The 13,490-nt window shown below is 44.7% G+C and overlaps 1 protein-coding gene across 1 annotated transcript in view; it reads right to left on the bottom strand.

Moving 5' to 3' along the window:
• Positions 1-871: 871 nt before the first annotated feature.
• The window catches only part of LOC311106164 (odorant receptor 131-2-like), a gene marked incomplete at its 3' end in the record, with an annotated part of 34,142 nt that continues 21,523 nt past the window's right edge, over positions 872-13,490 (bottom strand). Inside the window, exons 3-4 of the mRNA XM_084148488.1 lie at positions 4,789-4,885; positions 872-877 (exon numbers count right to left, since the gene is read on the bottom strand). Coding sequence (XP_084004614.1) covers positions 872-877; positions 4,789-4,885 — 103 coding nt within the window. The remainder of the gene's footprint in view (positions 878-4,788; positions 4,886-13,490) is intronic.

Here is a 13,490-nt window from a genome sequence, read left to right as displayed (position 1 = left end):
GCTCAATGGGATTGAGATCCGGGCTCTTCCTGGCCATGGCAGAACACTGATATTCCTGTCTTGCAGGAAATCACGCACAGAACGAGCAGTATGGCTGGTGGCATTGTCATGCTGGAGGGTCATGTCAGGATGAACCTGCAGGAAGGGTACCACATGAGGGAGGAGGATGTCTTTCCTGTAATGCACAGCGTTGAGATTGCCTGCAATGACAACAAGCTCAGTCGAATGATGCTGTGACACACCGCCCCAGACCATGACGGACCCTCCACCTCCAAATCGATCCTGCTTCAGAGTACAGGCCTCGGTGTAACGCTCATTCCTTCAACGATAAACGTGAATCCGACCATCACCCCTGGTGAGACAAAACTGCGACTCGTCAGTGAAGAGCACCTTTTGCCAGTCCTGTCTGTTCCAGCGACGGTGGGTTTGTGAACTGTCGCCATTCATATGCCATCTCCCAGGCTGGGTTCCATCACTCAGAGGGAGAGCAAATCGATTCTTTATCTGGATAGGACAGAAAATGTGACACACCACTCCCTATTGCAAATGTGGGGTCTGAAACCTGACACTTTAAATCAGCTCCACTGAGAGTGTGGTAGCGGAGAGCTGACAAATGGGGCTTTCTGGCACTATAACGCACTGGACCCTATGACTTTCACAACCTGTCCAGAACCGCTCAAAGTCCACCATAAAGGGCACTTAACATCTAAGAATTAAAATAGCGGAGTGTGCTAATGCAGTGAATAACTCAAACTTAGGGAGGAGGCTTCTGATGATAATGTGCAAAAAAACTATGCTTTTACGGTTACAGAAGTCAACAAATGATAGCTCCTGGGGAGTAGGAGTGATACTGGGGGCTGCAGGGCTTGGGTTACCTCTACAGCACCAGAGAAACAGAGGAGGACTAGAATAAGGATACGGCTAAAGGCTTTAAGAGCTAGTCTTCTAGTGCGTTGGGTACAGAGAATAAAGGGGGCAGATTTCCGGGCGTTGTAGAATAGATTCAGGGCATTATGTACAGACAAGGATATGGAAGGATATGAGTACAGTGGAGGTAAACCTAAGCTTTGGGTAACAATGAAAGAGATAGCATCACTGGAGGCACCGATTGAGCCGGTCTCCGCGGGTATGGGGGGTGGAACAAAGGAGCTACAGTGGGGAGAACAAGTATTTGATACACTGCCAATTTTGCAGGTTTTCCTACTTACAAAACATGTAGAGGTCTGTAATTTCTATCATAGGTACACTTCAACTGTGAGATACGGAATCTAAAACAAAAATCCAGAAAATCACATTGTATGATTTTTAAGTAATTAATTTGCATTTTATTGCATGACATAAGTATTTGATCACCTACCAACCAGTAAGAATTCCGGCTCTCACAGACCTGTTAGTTTTTCTTTAAGAAGCCCTCCTGTTCTCCACTCATTACCTGTATAAACTGCACCTGTTTGAACTCGTTACCTGTTTAAAAGGCACCTGTCCACACACTCAATCAAACAGACTCCAACCTCTCCACAATGGCCAAGACCAGAGAGCTGTGTAAGGACATCAGGGATAAAATTTAGACCTGCACAAGGCTGGGATGGGCTACAGGACAATAGGCAAGCAGCTTGGTGAGAAGGCAACAACTGTTGGCACAATTATTAGAAAATGGAAGAAGTTCAAGATGACGGTCAATCCCCCTCGGTCTGGGGCTCCATGCAAGATCTCACCTCGTGGGGCATCAATGATCATGAGGAAGGTGAGGGATCAGCCCAGAACTACACGGCAGGACCTGGTCAATGACCCGAAGAGAGCTGGGACCACAGTCTCAAAGAAAACCATTAGCAACACACTACGCCATCATGGATTAAAATCCTGCAGCGCACGCAAGGTCCCTGCTCAAGTCAGCGCATGTCCAGGCCCGTCTGAAGTTTGCCAATGACCATCTGGATGATCCAGAGGAGGAATGGGAGAAGGTCATGTGGTCTGATGAGACAAAAATAGAGCTTTTTGGTCTAAACTCCACTCGCCGTGTTTGGAGGAAGAAGAAGGATGAGTACAACCCCAAGAACACCATCCCAACCGTGAAGCATGGAGGTGGAAACATCATTCTTTGGGGATGCTTTTCTGCAAAGGGGACAGGACGACTGCACCGTATTGAGGGGAGGATGGATGGGGCCATGTATCGCGAGATATTGGCCAACAACCTCCTTCCCTCAGTAAGAGCATTGAAGATGGGTCGTGGCTGGGTCTTCCAGCATGACAACGACCCAAAACACACAGCCAGGGCAACTAAGGAATGGCTCCGTAAGAAGCATCTCAAGGTCCTGGAGTGGCCTAGCCAGTCTCCAGACCTGAACCCAATAGAAAATATTTGGAGGGAGCTGAAAGTCCATATTGCCCAGCGACAGCTCCGAAACCTGAAGGATCTGGAGAAGGTCTGTATGGAGGAGTGGGCCAAAATCCCTGCTGCAGTGTGTGCAAACCTGGTCAAGACCTACAGGAAACGTATGATCTCTGTTATTGCAAATAAAGGTTTCTGTACCAAATATTAAGTTCTGCTTTTCTGATGTATCAAATACTTATGTCATGCAATAAAATGCAAATTAATTACTTAAAAATCATACAATGGGATTTTCTGGATTTTTGTTTTAGATTCCGTCTCTCACAGTTGAAGTGTACCTAAAATTACAGACCTCTACGTGTTTTGTAAGTAGGAAAACCTGCAAAATCGGCAGTGTATCAAATACTTGTTCTCCCCACTGTGTTTGAGGCAGTTTGAGAGGGACTTGGGGGTCTACAGTGAAATTGTATAATAAGAACTAACTGGAACAGCAATACACAAGGCATATTGACATGGGAGAGAGGCATAAAGCAATCACAGGTGTTATTCGGGAGAGCTAAGACAACAACTGGTAATGGCGATGAAAGTTTTGGCTGAGGCTAAACAGATAAACAGGACAGGGTACCGTGTAAAGGAACAGTCCAGCAGGCATCAGCTGTGCAGCTGAGTGATCATAAGGTCCAGTGAACAGCAATATGTGAGTCCGAGAGCAGTTCGAATTGGTGCTACAGCACAGGCTAGCAGGAAGCACGGCTGTTGTTTGCTTGTGCTATCGGGCCGGGGCTAGCAGATGGATCTTCGCGGTCGTTGCAACAGGAAGCCTGTTGAAACCACAGACGATTACGTCGGCAGACCAGTCGTGATAGATCGGCAGGGCTCCGTGTCGACTCTAGGAGGTCCCGTCCGGTTGACAGAGAGGTAGATAGCCTGGAGATGGGCCTGACTCGAGGCTAGCTCAAGGCTGATTAGCCAACAACAACATCCATTTGGTTGCAGCTAGCTAGTTGCGATGATCCGGTGTTAAAGGTCCAGTGAATCAGTGATTCCAACAGAAAAACCGATTTGTTCTGGGTCGATAACGCGCTGTGTAGACAGTGCAGACTGGCCGATAATAGTCCAGCCTAGAGCTGGCTGGTAGGTAGTGCAGGCCACGGACAATGGTGAAAAACCGCTAACGGTGGCAAATAGCAAGTAGCTAGTAAGCTGGCTACTCCCGTCCGGTAGACAGAGAGGTAGATAGCCGGGATATGGGCCTGGCTCAAGGCTAGCTCAAGGCTAACTGGTGCTTGCTTCGGGGGCAGTGGTGATTAGCCAACAGCAACATCCATTCAGTTGCGGCTAGCTAGTTGCGATCAGGTGTTAATGTCCAGTGATTCAGTTATTCTGGCAGAAAATCTGATGTTCTGGGTGAAAACCGCTAACGGTGGCTAATAGCAAGTAGCTAGTTAACTGGCTAGCTAGTTTCAACTGGAGATTCTAGATAAAAGGTAAGTCAATAATAGAATCCGTTCCACATTGAGGGAGGCGGGTTGCAGGGAAGTATATTTAGTAGAAGGATGAAAAGTGTGATAGGGAAATATGTACGAAAAATTGAAAAAAATACAAAAAACTGGCTATTTACGCGGACACACACAGAGTACATGACCGCACTGCTACGCCATATTGGTTTGACTCTTTCGAAGCAGAGTTGCAATGAAAAGTCCAGTGTCTGTGTTATTTTGCCCATCTTAATCTTATATTTTTTATTGGCCAGTCTGAGATATGGCTTTTTCTTTGCAACTCTGCCTAGGTCAGCATCCCGGAGTCGCCTCTTCACTGTTGACATTGAGACTGGTGTTTTCAGGGTACTATTTAATGAAGCTGCCAGTTAAGGACCTGTGAGGCATCTGTTTCTCAAACTAGACACTCTAATGTCTTTGTTCTCTTGCTCAGTTGTGCACCGGGGCCTCCCAATCCTCTGTCTATTCTGGTTAGAGCCAGTTTGCGCTGTTCTGTGAAGGGAGTAGTACACAGCGTTGTACGAGATCTTCAGTTTCTTGGCAATTTCTCACATGGAATAGCCTTCATTTCTCAGAACAAGAATAAACTGACGAGTTTCAGAAGAAAGTTCTTTGTATCTGGCCATTTTGATCCTATAATCGAACCCACAATTGCTGATGCTCTAGATACTCAACTAGTCCCATGGGGCGGCGCACAATTGGCCCAGCGTCGTCCAGTGTAGGGGAGGGAATGGCCGGCAGGGATGTAGCTCAGTTGGTAGAGCACGGCCTTTGCAACGCCAGGGTTGTGGGTTCGATTCCCACGGGAATTAAAAAAAATTAAATAATGTATGCACTCACTAACTGTAAGTCGCTCTGGATAAGAGCGTCTGCTAAATGACTAAAATTTAAAATGTAGTCTCTGCCAGGATCACAGGGGTGTTCTGGAAGGTGGCAGTTGAGAAGAAGGGCACAGTATACAATGGAGAACTTCACGTTGCCCACAATGAGGTGGACAGAGGAGAGGAGCTGCAGAGTGTCGTTGATCAGCTTGTAGCGGGAGTTGTCCAGGAACTGTCTGTGAGAGGCGAATGTGTGCAACATGACCAGATGCAGTTGAGGAACATGCAGAAGAAGGGGAGCACCACACACACCTTGATTATCATAGACAGGCTCTTTACATTTTATTAATTTAGCAGACGCTCTTATCCAGAGCGACTTACAGTTAGTGAGTGCATACATTTTTATACTGGCCCCCCGTGGGAAACGAACCCACAACCCTGGCGTTGCAAGCGCCATGCTCTACCAACTGAGCTACACGGGGCTCTTCTGTGAGTTGGTGGCATTGCCTGGAAGGTAGGTCAGATTCTGCATTTTTCAGTGTGGCCCTCTTGAGGAATGGTCGATGTCTGCAAATCTGAAATGTTGAGGAAAGTAAATACTTGATATGCACACAGAACAATAATTAATGACAGTATACATGATCCCAAAGATAAATAAGAAGTCATGAACTAACCTCAACTTGTCCTCTGATGGAGACTGTTAAGGTTTGGGAGGGATGGGTTGTGGATTTTTATAAATGTTTCTACATAGCACCACCATGATGCAAAACATCTCTGGGAAGAGGCATTTCCTCTTTCCAAATGTTTTGGATAGTGTCTTGATTTCTCAAGGGATAAATTAATTTCATTCCATTGTCATAATGCATCATGTTCATAATCATTGCTTATTCCTCAACAGGGAAAAGGTCTAGTGCTTAACTTTTACTTAGGGAACTCATTAGAAGTAATGATAACATAATATGGTCATTAAACTGATGCTTTGAGCAATTATGTGGCCCATGCAATAAGCAAGCACCTTGCTCCAACCAACTGACCTAACAGAGCCATCTTCACTCAGTTTAAATAATTTGTGCAAAATCATATACAGTGATTTCAGAAAGTATTTACACCCCTTGACTTTTACACATTTTGTTGTGTTACAGAATGAATGAATAAAACAATTATAAAATTAAAATGTTGTGTCACTGGCCTACACAATACCACAAATTTTTTACAAATGAATACAAAATGAAAAGCTTAAATGTCTTGTGCCTAAATAAGCTCAGGAGTAAAAATGTGCTTAACAAGGCACATAATAAGTTGCATGGACTCACTCTGTATGCAATAATAGTGTAACGTGCTTTTTGAATGACTACCTCTTCTCTGTACCGCACACATACAATTATCTGTAAGGTCCCTCAGTCGAGCAGTGAATTTCAAACACAGATTTAACCACAAAGACCAGGGAGTTTTCCAATACCTCGATTTCTTTTTTTTTTAAGTTGACATTGAATATCTCTTTGTGCATGGTGAAGTTATTAATTACATTTTGTATGGTGTATCAATACACACAGCCTGTACAGAAAAAAAATATTCCAAAACATGTATCCTGTTTGCAATAAGGCACTAAGTAAAACTGCAAAAAATGTGGCAAAGAAATTAACTTTATGTCCTGAATACAAAAGTGTTATGTTTGGGGCAAATCCAACACAACACATCACCTAGTGCCACTTTTCATATTTTCAAGAATGGTGGTGGCTGCATCGTGTTCTGGATATGTTTGTCATCGGCAAGGACTAGGGAGTTTTTGGGGAAAAAAGTAAACGTTATAGAGCTAAGCACAGGCAAAATCCTAGAGGAAAACCTGGTTCAGTCTGTTTTCCAACAGAAACTGTGAGACAAATTCACCTTTCAGCAGGACAATAACCTAAAACACACGGCCAAACATACACTGATTGTACAAAACATTAGGAACACCTTCCTAATATTGAGTTGTGCTCCCTTTTGCCCTCAGAACAGCCTCAATTCGTCGGGGGATGGACCCTACAAGGTGTCGAAATCATTCCATAGGAATGCTGGCCCATGTACACTCCAATGCTTCCCACAGTTGTGTCAAGTTTGCTGGATGTCCTTTGGTGGCGGACCATTATTGATACACACAGGAAACTGTTGAGCGTGAAAAACCCAGTGGCGGTCGGTGCTGTTGAAGATGAGGGAGGATTATATATTTTTTATGAACATGGCCTTATTTCTATTACAGCATATTACTATCATTCATATTCCATTCACCCAGTTCAATGTAACATCGATAGGTTTAGGCTACTACATGATACTCAAATTTTCCCTATACCCGTCATGAGGTTGCTACAACCTAGCCTATGAATTAAAGTTTACAACGTAGGTGCACACAGGTCGAGAGAAAAAGTTGAGATGACAGACAGTGTAATCATTAGTCCAACAGTTGCAAACAAGAGTTTCTATTAGCCAAATTCAGGTACGTATATCCCCGTTTCGTTCCGTTTGCTTTAAGAAAAGTTTTTCAACAGAATCGACGGAATGAATACACCCCTGATTATGCGTAAACATAGTTCACTTTCATAGCAGCCACGTTGTATTCCTTTTCGCATCTACGCGCTCTCCTCCTCTCACCTTTTCCTTTCACTTGTGGACTTCAATGCACAACTCATCAGTTGTCTGTGACCAGGCAAAAAAAACTTTTATCATAACCGCTGACCTCTACACACAGCCTACATCGTATTAGCTAAAGTAACATCATAGTCAACATAGCTAATAGAACTAATGCGTTAGTAAACTCGCTACAGTCATGCAGTATAGTGTACAGTCAGTAAGCAGCTTAGCAGTTAAACCGGCAGGCCCCGGTGGCAAAATACTTTTGTAAAACCAAAAGCTTACCTTGACTTGGAAGAGTTTGAGTGTTGGATAGTCATAGCCAACTAGCTAACATAGCATCCCTCTGTTTGAGCCGTGTGTTTGAGTAGGCTAAACTAGCTAGCTGTATTTGCTAGCTAAGTAAATTATAGTGAAAGTGAAAAAAAAGGACAAAATACAGCTATCTATCTCTCTCTCTCTCTCTCTCTCTCTCTTGCTTCTCCTTCATTTTTGAAGAAATTAATTTGTTAAAACTTGTTCAACTATTGTCTTTCTCTCTCTTTGAGTCAACTACTTACCACATTTTATGCACTGCAGTGCTAGCTAGCTGTAGCTTATGCTTTAAGTACTAGATTCATTCTCTGATTCTTTGATTGGGTGGACAACATGTCAGTTCAGGCTGCAAGAGCGCTGATAGGTTATAGGAAGTCCTCTGGAAGTTGTCATAATTACTGTGTAAGTCTATGGAAGGGCATGAGAACCATGAGCGTCCTAGGTTTTATATTGAAGTCAATGTACCCAGAGGAGCACGGAAGCTAGCTGTCCTCTGGCTACACTATAGGGCTACCCTACAGAGTGCTGTTGAGGCTACAATAGACATTCATTGCAAAACAGTATGTTTTAATCAATTATTTGGTGACGTGAATATATTTAGTATAGTTTTATCTAAAAAGGATAACCATTTAAATGTTTCACTATTTTTATTTTTATGAAATTCACTGAGGAGGATTGTCCTCCCCTTCCTTCTCTAAGGAGCATCCACTATAGCATACCCCGTTCAAAGGCAGTTCAATCTTTTTTCTTGCCTATTCACCCTCTGAATGGCACACATACACAATCCATGTCTCAATTGTCCCAAGGCTTAAAAATTATTATTTAACCTGTCTCCTCCTCTTTATCTACACTGATTGAAGTGGATTTAACAAGTGAAATCAATAAGGGATCATAGCTTTCACCTCGATTCACCTGGTCAGTCTATGGCATGGAATAGCAGGTGTTCCTAATGTTTTGTACATTTGGAGTACTTTGGAGTGACTTACCAAGACAACATTAAATGTTCCTGAGGGGGCTAGTTACAATTTTGACTTAAATCGGCTTGAAAATCTATGGCAAGACTTGAAAATGGCTGTCTAGCAATGATCAACAACCAGCTTGAATAATTTTTTAAAGAATAATGTGCAAATATTGTACAATCCAGGTGTGCAAAGCTCTTAGAGACTTACCTAGAAAGATTCACAGCTGTAATCGCTGCCAAAGGTGATTCTAACATGTATAGTCAGGGCTGTGAATACTTACAGTGGGGAGAAAAAGTATTTAGTCAGCCACCAATTGCGCAAGTTCTCCCACTTAAAAATATGAGAGAGGCCTGTAATTTTCATCATAGGTACACGTCAACTATGACAGACAAAATGAGAAACAAAAATCCAGAAAATCACATTGTAGGATTTTTAATGAATTTATTTGCAAATTATGGTGGAAAATAAGTATTTGGTCAATAACAAAAGTTTCTCAATACTTTGTTATATACCCTTTGTTGGCAATGACACAGGTCAAACGTTTTCTGTAAGTCTTCACGAGGTTTTCACACACTGTTGCTGGTATTTTGGCCCATTCCTCCATGCAGATCTCCTCTAGAGCAGTGATGTTTTGGGGCTGTCGCTGGGCAACACAGACTTTCAACTCCCTCCAAAGATTTTCTATGGGGTTGAGATCTGGAGACTGGCTAGGCCACTCCAGGACCTTGAAATGCTTCTTACGAAGCCACTCCTTCGTTGCCCGGGCGGTGTGTTTGGGATCATTGTCATGCTGAAAGACCCAGCCACGTTTCATCTTCAATGCCCTTGCTGATGGAAGGAGGTTTTCACTCAAAATCTCACGATATATGGCCCCATTCATTCTTTCCTTTACACAGATCAGTCGTCCTGGTCCCTTTGCAGAAAAACAGCCCCAAAGCATGATGTTTCCACCCCCATGCTTCACAGTAGGTATGGTGTTCTTTGGATGCAACTCAGCATTCTTTGTCCTCCAAACACGACGAGTTGAGTTTTTACCAAAAAGTTCTATTTTGGTTTCATCTGACCATATGACATTCTCCCAATCCTCTTCTGGATCATCCAAATGCACTCTAGCAAACTTCAGACGGGCCTGGACATGTACTGGCTTAAGCAGGGGGACACGTCTGGCACTGCAGGATTTGAGTCCATGGCGGCGTAGTGTGTTACTGATGGTAGGCTTTCTTACTTTGGTCCCAGCTCTCTGCAGGTCATTCACTAGGTCCCCCCGTGTGGTTCTGGGATTTTTGCTCACCGTTCTTGTGATCATTTTGACCCCACGGGGTGAGATCTTGCGTGGAGCCCCAGATCGAGGGAGATTATCAGTGGTCTTGTATGTCTTCCATTTCCTAATAACTGCTCCCACAGTTGATTTCTTCAAACCAAGCTGCTTACCTATTGCAGATTCAGTCTTCCCAGCCTGGTGCAGGTCTACAATTTTGTTTCTGGTGTCCTTTGACAGCTCTTTGGTCTTGGCCATAGTGGAGTTTGGAGTGTGACTGTTTGAGGTTGTGGACAGGTGTCTTTTATACTGATAACAAGTTCAAACAGGTGCCATTAATACAGGTAACGAGTGGAGGACAGAGGAGCCTCTTAAAGAAGAAGTTACAGGTCTGTGAGAGCCTGAAATCTTGCTTGTTTGTAGGTGACCAAATACTTATTTTCCACCATATTTTGCAAATAAATTCATTAAAAATCTGACAATGTGATTTTCTGGAGAAAAAAATTCTCAATTTGTCTGTCATAGTTGACGTGTACCTATGATGAAAATTACAGGCCTCTCTCATCTTTTTAAGTGGGAGAACTTGCACAATTGGTGGCTGACTAAATACTTTTTTTCCCCACTGTATATAAATGTGATATTTCTGGAAATATACTAATTTGAATCCATTTTTAATTCAGGCTGTAACACAACAAAATGTGGAATAAGTAAAGGTATGAATACTTTCTGAAGGCACTGTAGGCCATTTTGTCATATTTAATCACTTTAAAATGATGATCACATCTGAGTAACTATGCGTGCTATTCAATCAACACCAGTTCTAAGTTTTCGTGGACTTCAAGATAATTATTCCTGTTCAGGGATAAAGCATACTGAATTCACATGCAGTTTAGTTTCTTTTTGTTTTGGATTTGGAAAATTATTACTTATGTTTTGAAAGTGCCCTATGTTCTGAAATTATTTATTTTTAACTTTACCCAGCTGGCTCAATGGCTGGTTCTGGAGCTGGATTTGTCATAAGCATTGATTTAGAGAAAACTTATTCACAATGGCCTATCTTTGACTTCGCCATCTATTGTTATCGCCAAAGTTTTCGCAGCTTCCATAAATTGTGGCGGTGAATTTGCCATAGAAATAGTTAGAATGAATAACACGAAGCTCCAGTTTTCTACATTCCAATGGACATGGTGCAACCTTTGGTAGGTAGGAGGCTAGCAGGCTTCGGCTGCGGGACAGCAAAGTCAAGTCAGCCCCTGCTCATGGTTCTCACAGGGGAAGTGAAATGATAGGCTATAATGACTTTGCTCATGATCATGCACACCACAAATTAAATGTAGCTATAAGTTCCTTCTTTCGCAGGTGCCTTTTCATGATATGGAAAGATACTTATGGTTTCCAGCTAACGTTACACCAATCAAAGCAGTGGAGTGTGTAGTAAAGCAAATCTTTAGTAGTCAAACCATTAATCTTGGAGCAACGGGTTTGCTAAATGCTATCATATCATGCAATTATACCATTTATAAAATTGTCATATATATTGTATACAGTCTAGATAAAAAAATAAGTGAAAATTGACAAATTATCCAATAGATTATGATAATTGTCTGGTAAAAAAAAAGTGGACGTGCAAAAACATATGTTTGTTCCCCTCCATTCCCCTCTTTTAATTTGCTCAGTCGGTCAAGTGGCCACAAGGCTGTTTGGCTCATCTCAGCCGTAAAGAGGAATAGCTTTGCAGCTGGTGGGTGGTAACATTAAAATAAAACCCAGCCCATGAAACGAAACGTTGCCTGAAAATAATTTGTATGTCATATCATAGGAAAAGACACCACATTTGCATAAAAGTCAGAAGTTCACATACACCTTAGCCAAATACATTTAAACTCAGTTTTTCACAATTCCTGACATTTAATCCTAGTAAAAATTCCCTGTCTTAGGTCAGTTAGGATCACCACTTTATTTTAAGAAGGTGAAATGTCTGTCACGAACGTTGAGAGACGGGTCAGACCAAGGTGCAGTGTGAAAAGCGTACATGTTTATTAAACTCAAATAAACATAAACAAAACAAGAACCAACGTAACGTGAAGTCCTCAGGCTATACACATACAAGCCGAAATCGGAACAAGATCCCACAACAAGGTAGGCAAACAGGCTACTTAAGTATGATCCCCAATCAGAGACAACGAGCGACAGCTGCCTCCGATTGGGGATAACACCCGGCCAAACTTAGAAATACAATTCTAGATCCTAAACATAGAAATTCTAACATAGAGTTTCACACCCTGACCAAACTACCTAGAGAATAACAGTCTCTCCAGGTCAGGGCGTGACAGTACCCCCCCCCCCCCTCCCCCAAAGGTGCGTACTCCGGCCGCACCAACCTGACTCATAAGGGGAGGGTCCGGGTGTGACGACCTCTCCCTCTCTGCCTCCCCGTTGCGCCCCTGGTCTGGTCTGGACCTCGGCTTCCCCTCTCCTTCCTCCCACGATGCACCAAGCCCTGTCTGGACCCTGGTGTGGGAAACCCCGAACCTGGAGAGGGGCGGACGTCTGGGCCTGGATCGGTAATCCTCCCGCGATGCACCAAGCCCTGTCTGGACCCTGGTGTGGGAGACCCCGAACCTGGAGAGGTGCTGACGTCTGGACCTGGATCGGCAATCCCCCCACGATGCACCAAGCCCTGTCTGGACCCTGGTGTGGGAGACCCCGACCCTGGAGAGGGGCTGACTTCTGGATCTGGACTGGAACCGCTGACTGGAGCTGGACTAGGCACCGGTGGACTGGACTGCTCTGGCTCCGGAGTAGATCCGCTGACCGCAGCTGGACTGGGCACCGGTGGAGCGGACTGCTCTGGCTCCACTGGTGTGGTGCGAGGAGCAGGAATGGGCCGGGCCGGACTGGAGACACGCACCACAGATCTGGTGCGAGAAGCAGGAACGGGCCGGCCGGACTGAGGACACGCACCACAGGTCTGGTGCGAGGAGCAGGAACGGGCCGGGCCGGACTGGAGACATGCACCACTGGTTTGGTGCGAGGAGCTGGCACGGGCCGTACCGGACTGGATACGCGCACCACAGTGCGTAGGACTGGCGCAGGATATACTGGACCGTGAAGGCGTACTGGAGACCAGGAGCGTTGAGCGGGCACAACCCGTCCTGGCTGGATGCCCACTTTCGCACGACACGTACGGGGCGCTGGCACAGGACGCACTGGGCTGTGAATGCGCACTGGCGACACAGTGCGTATCTCTGCATACCTAGGTTCCTCTATGAACACACGCTCCTTCTGTTGCCTGACCAGCTCCTCTCTCCTTGCCTCCACTACTTCCTTCTCCCTTTGAGCATCCTGTAGCGCCTCCCTCTGAACGGATAACTCCTGCTCCCTCTGAGCTAACAGCTCCCGTAACGTGGTGGCCTCTTCTCTCAGACTCTCGATCCGCAGGTCTTGGAGGACCTCTAGAATAGCGGCCTCCTCCTCTCTAGTCAGCCCTTTCCCGGCCTCCTGCTGCCTCGTCGTCCACCCCGTGAGCCCCCCCAAAACTTTTTTATTGGGGCTGCTTCTCGGGCTTCCTCTTCGGCCGGCACTGTTGATGTCGCCGTTGATCCTCTCCTGCCTGGGCTTCCTCCTTCGCCCAGGGTCCTTTACCTGCCAATATCTCCTCCCAAGTCCAAAATGACTTCCCCACCTGTGTCCAGGGTG

Source organism: Coregonus lavaretus (assembly GCF_964263955.1).
Source record: "Coregonus lavaretus genome assembly, chromosome: 30".
NCBI lineage: Eukaryota > Metazoa > Chordata > Actinopteri > Salmoniformes > Salmonidae > Coregonus > Coregonus lavaretus.
Note: the sequence above shows the minus strand (reverse complement) of the source record. Positions and strands in the feature narration are given on the sequence as shown.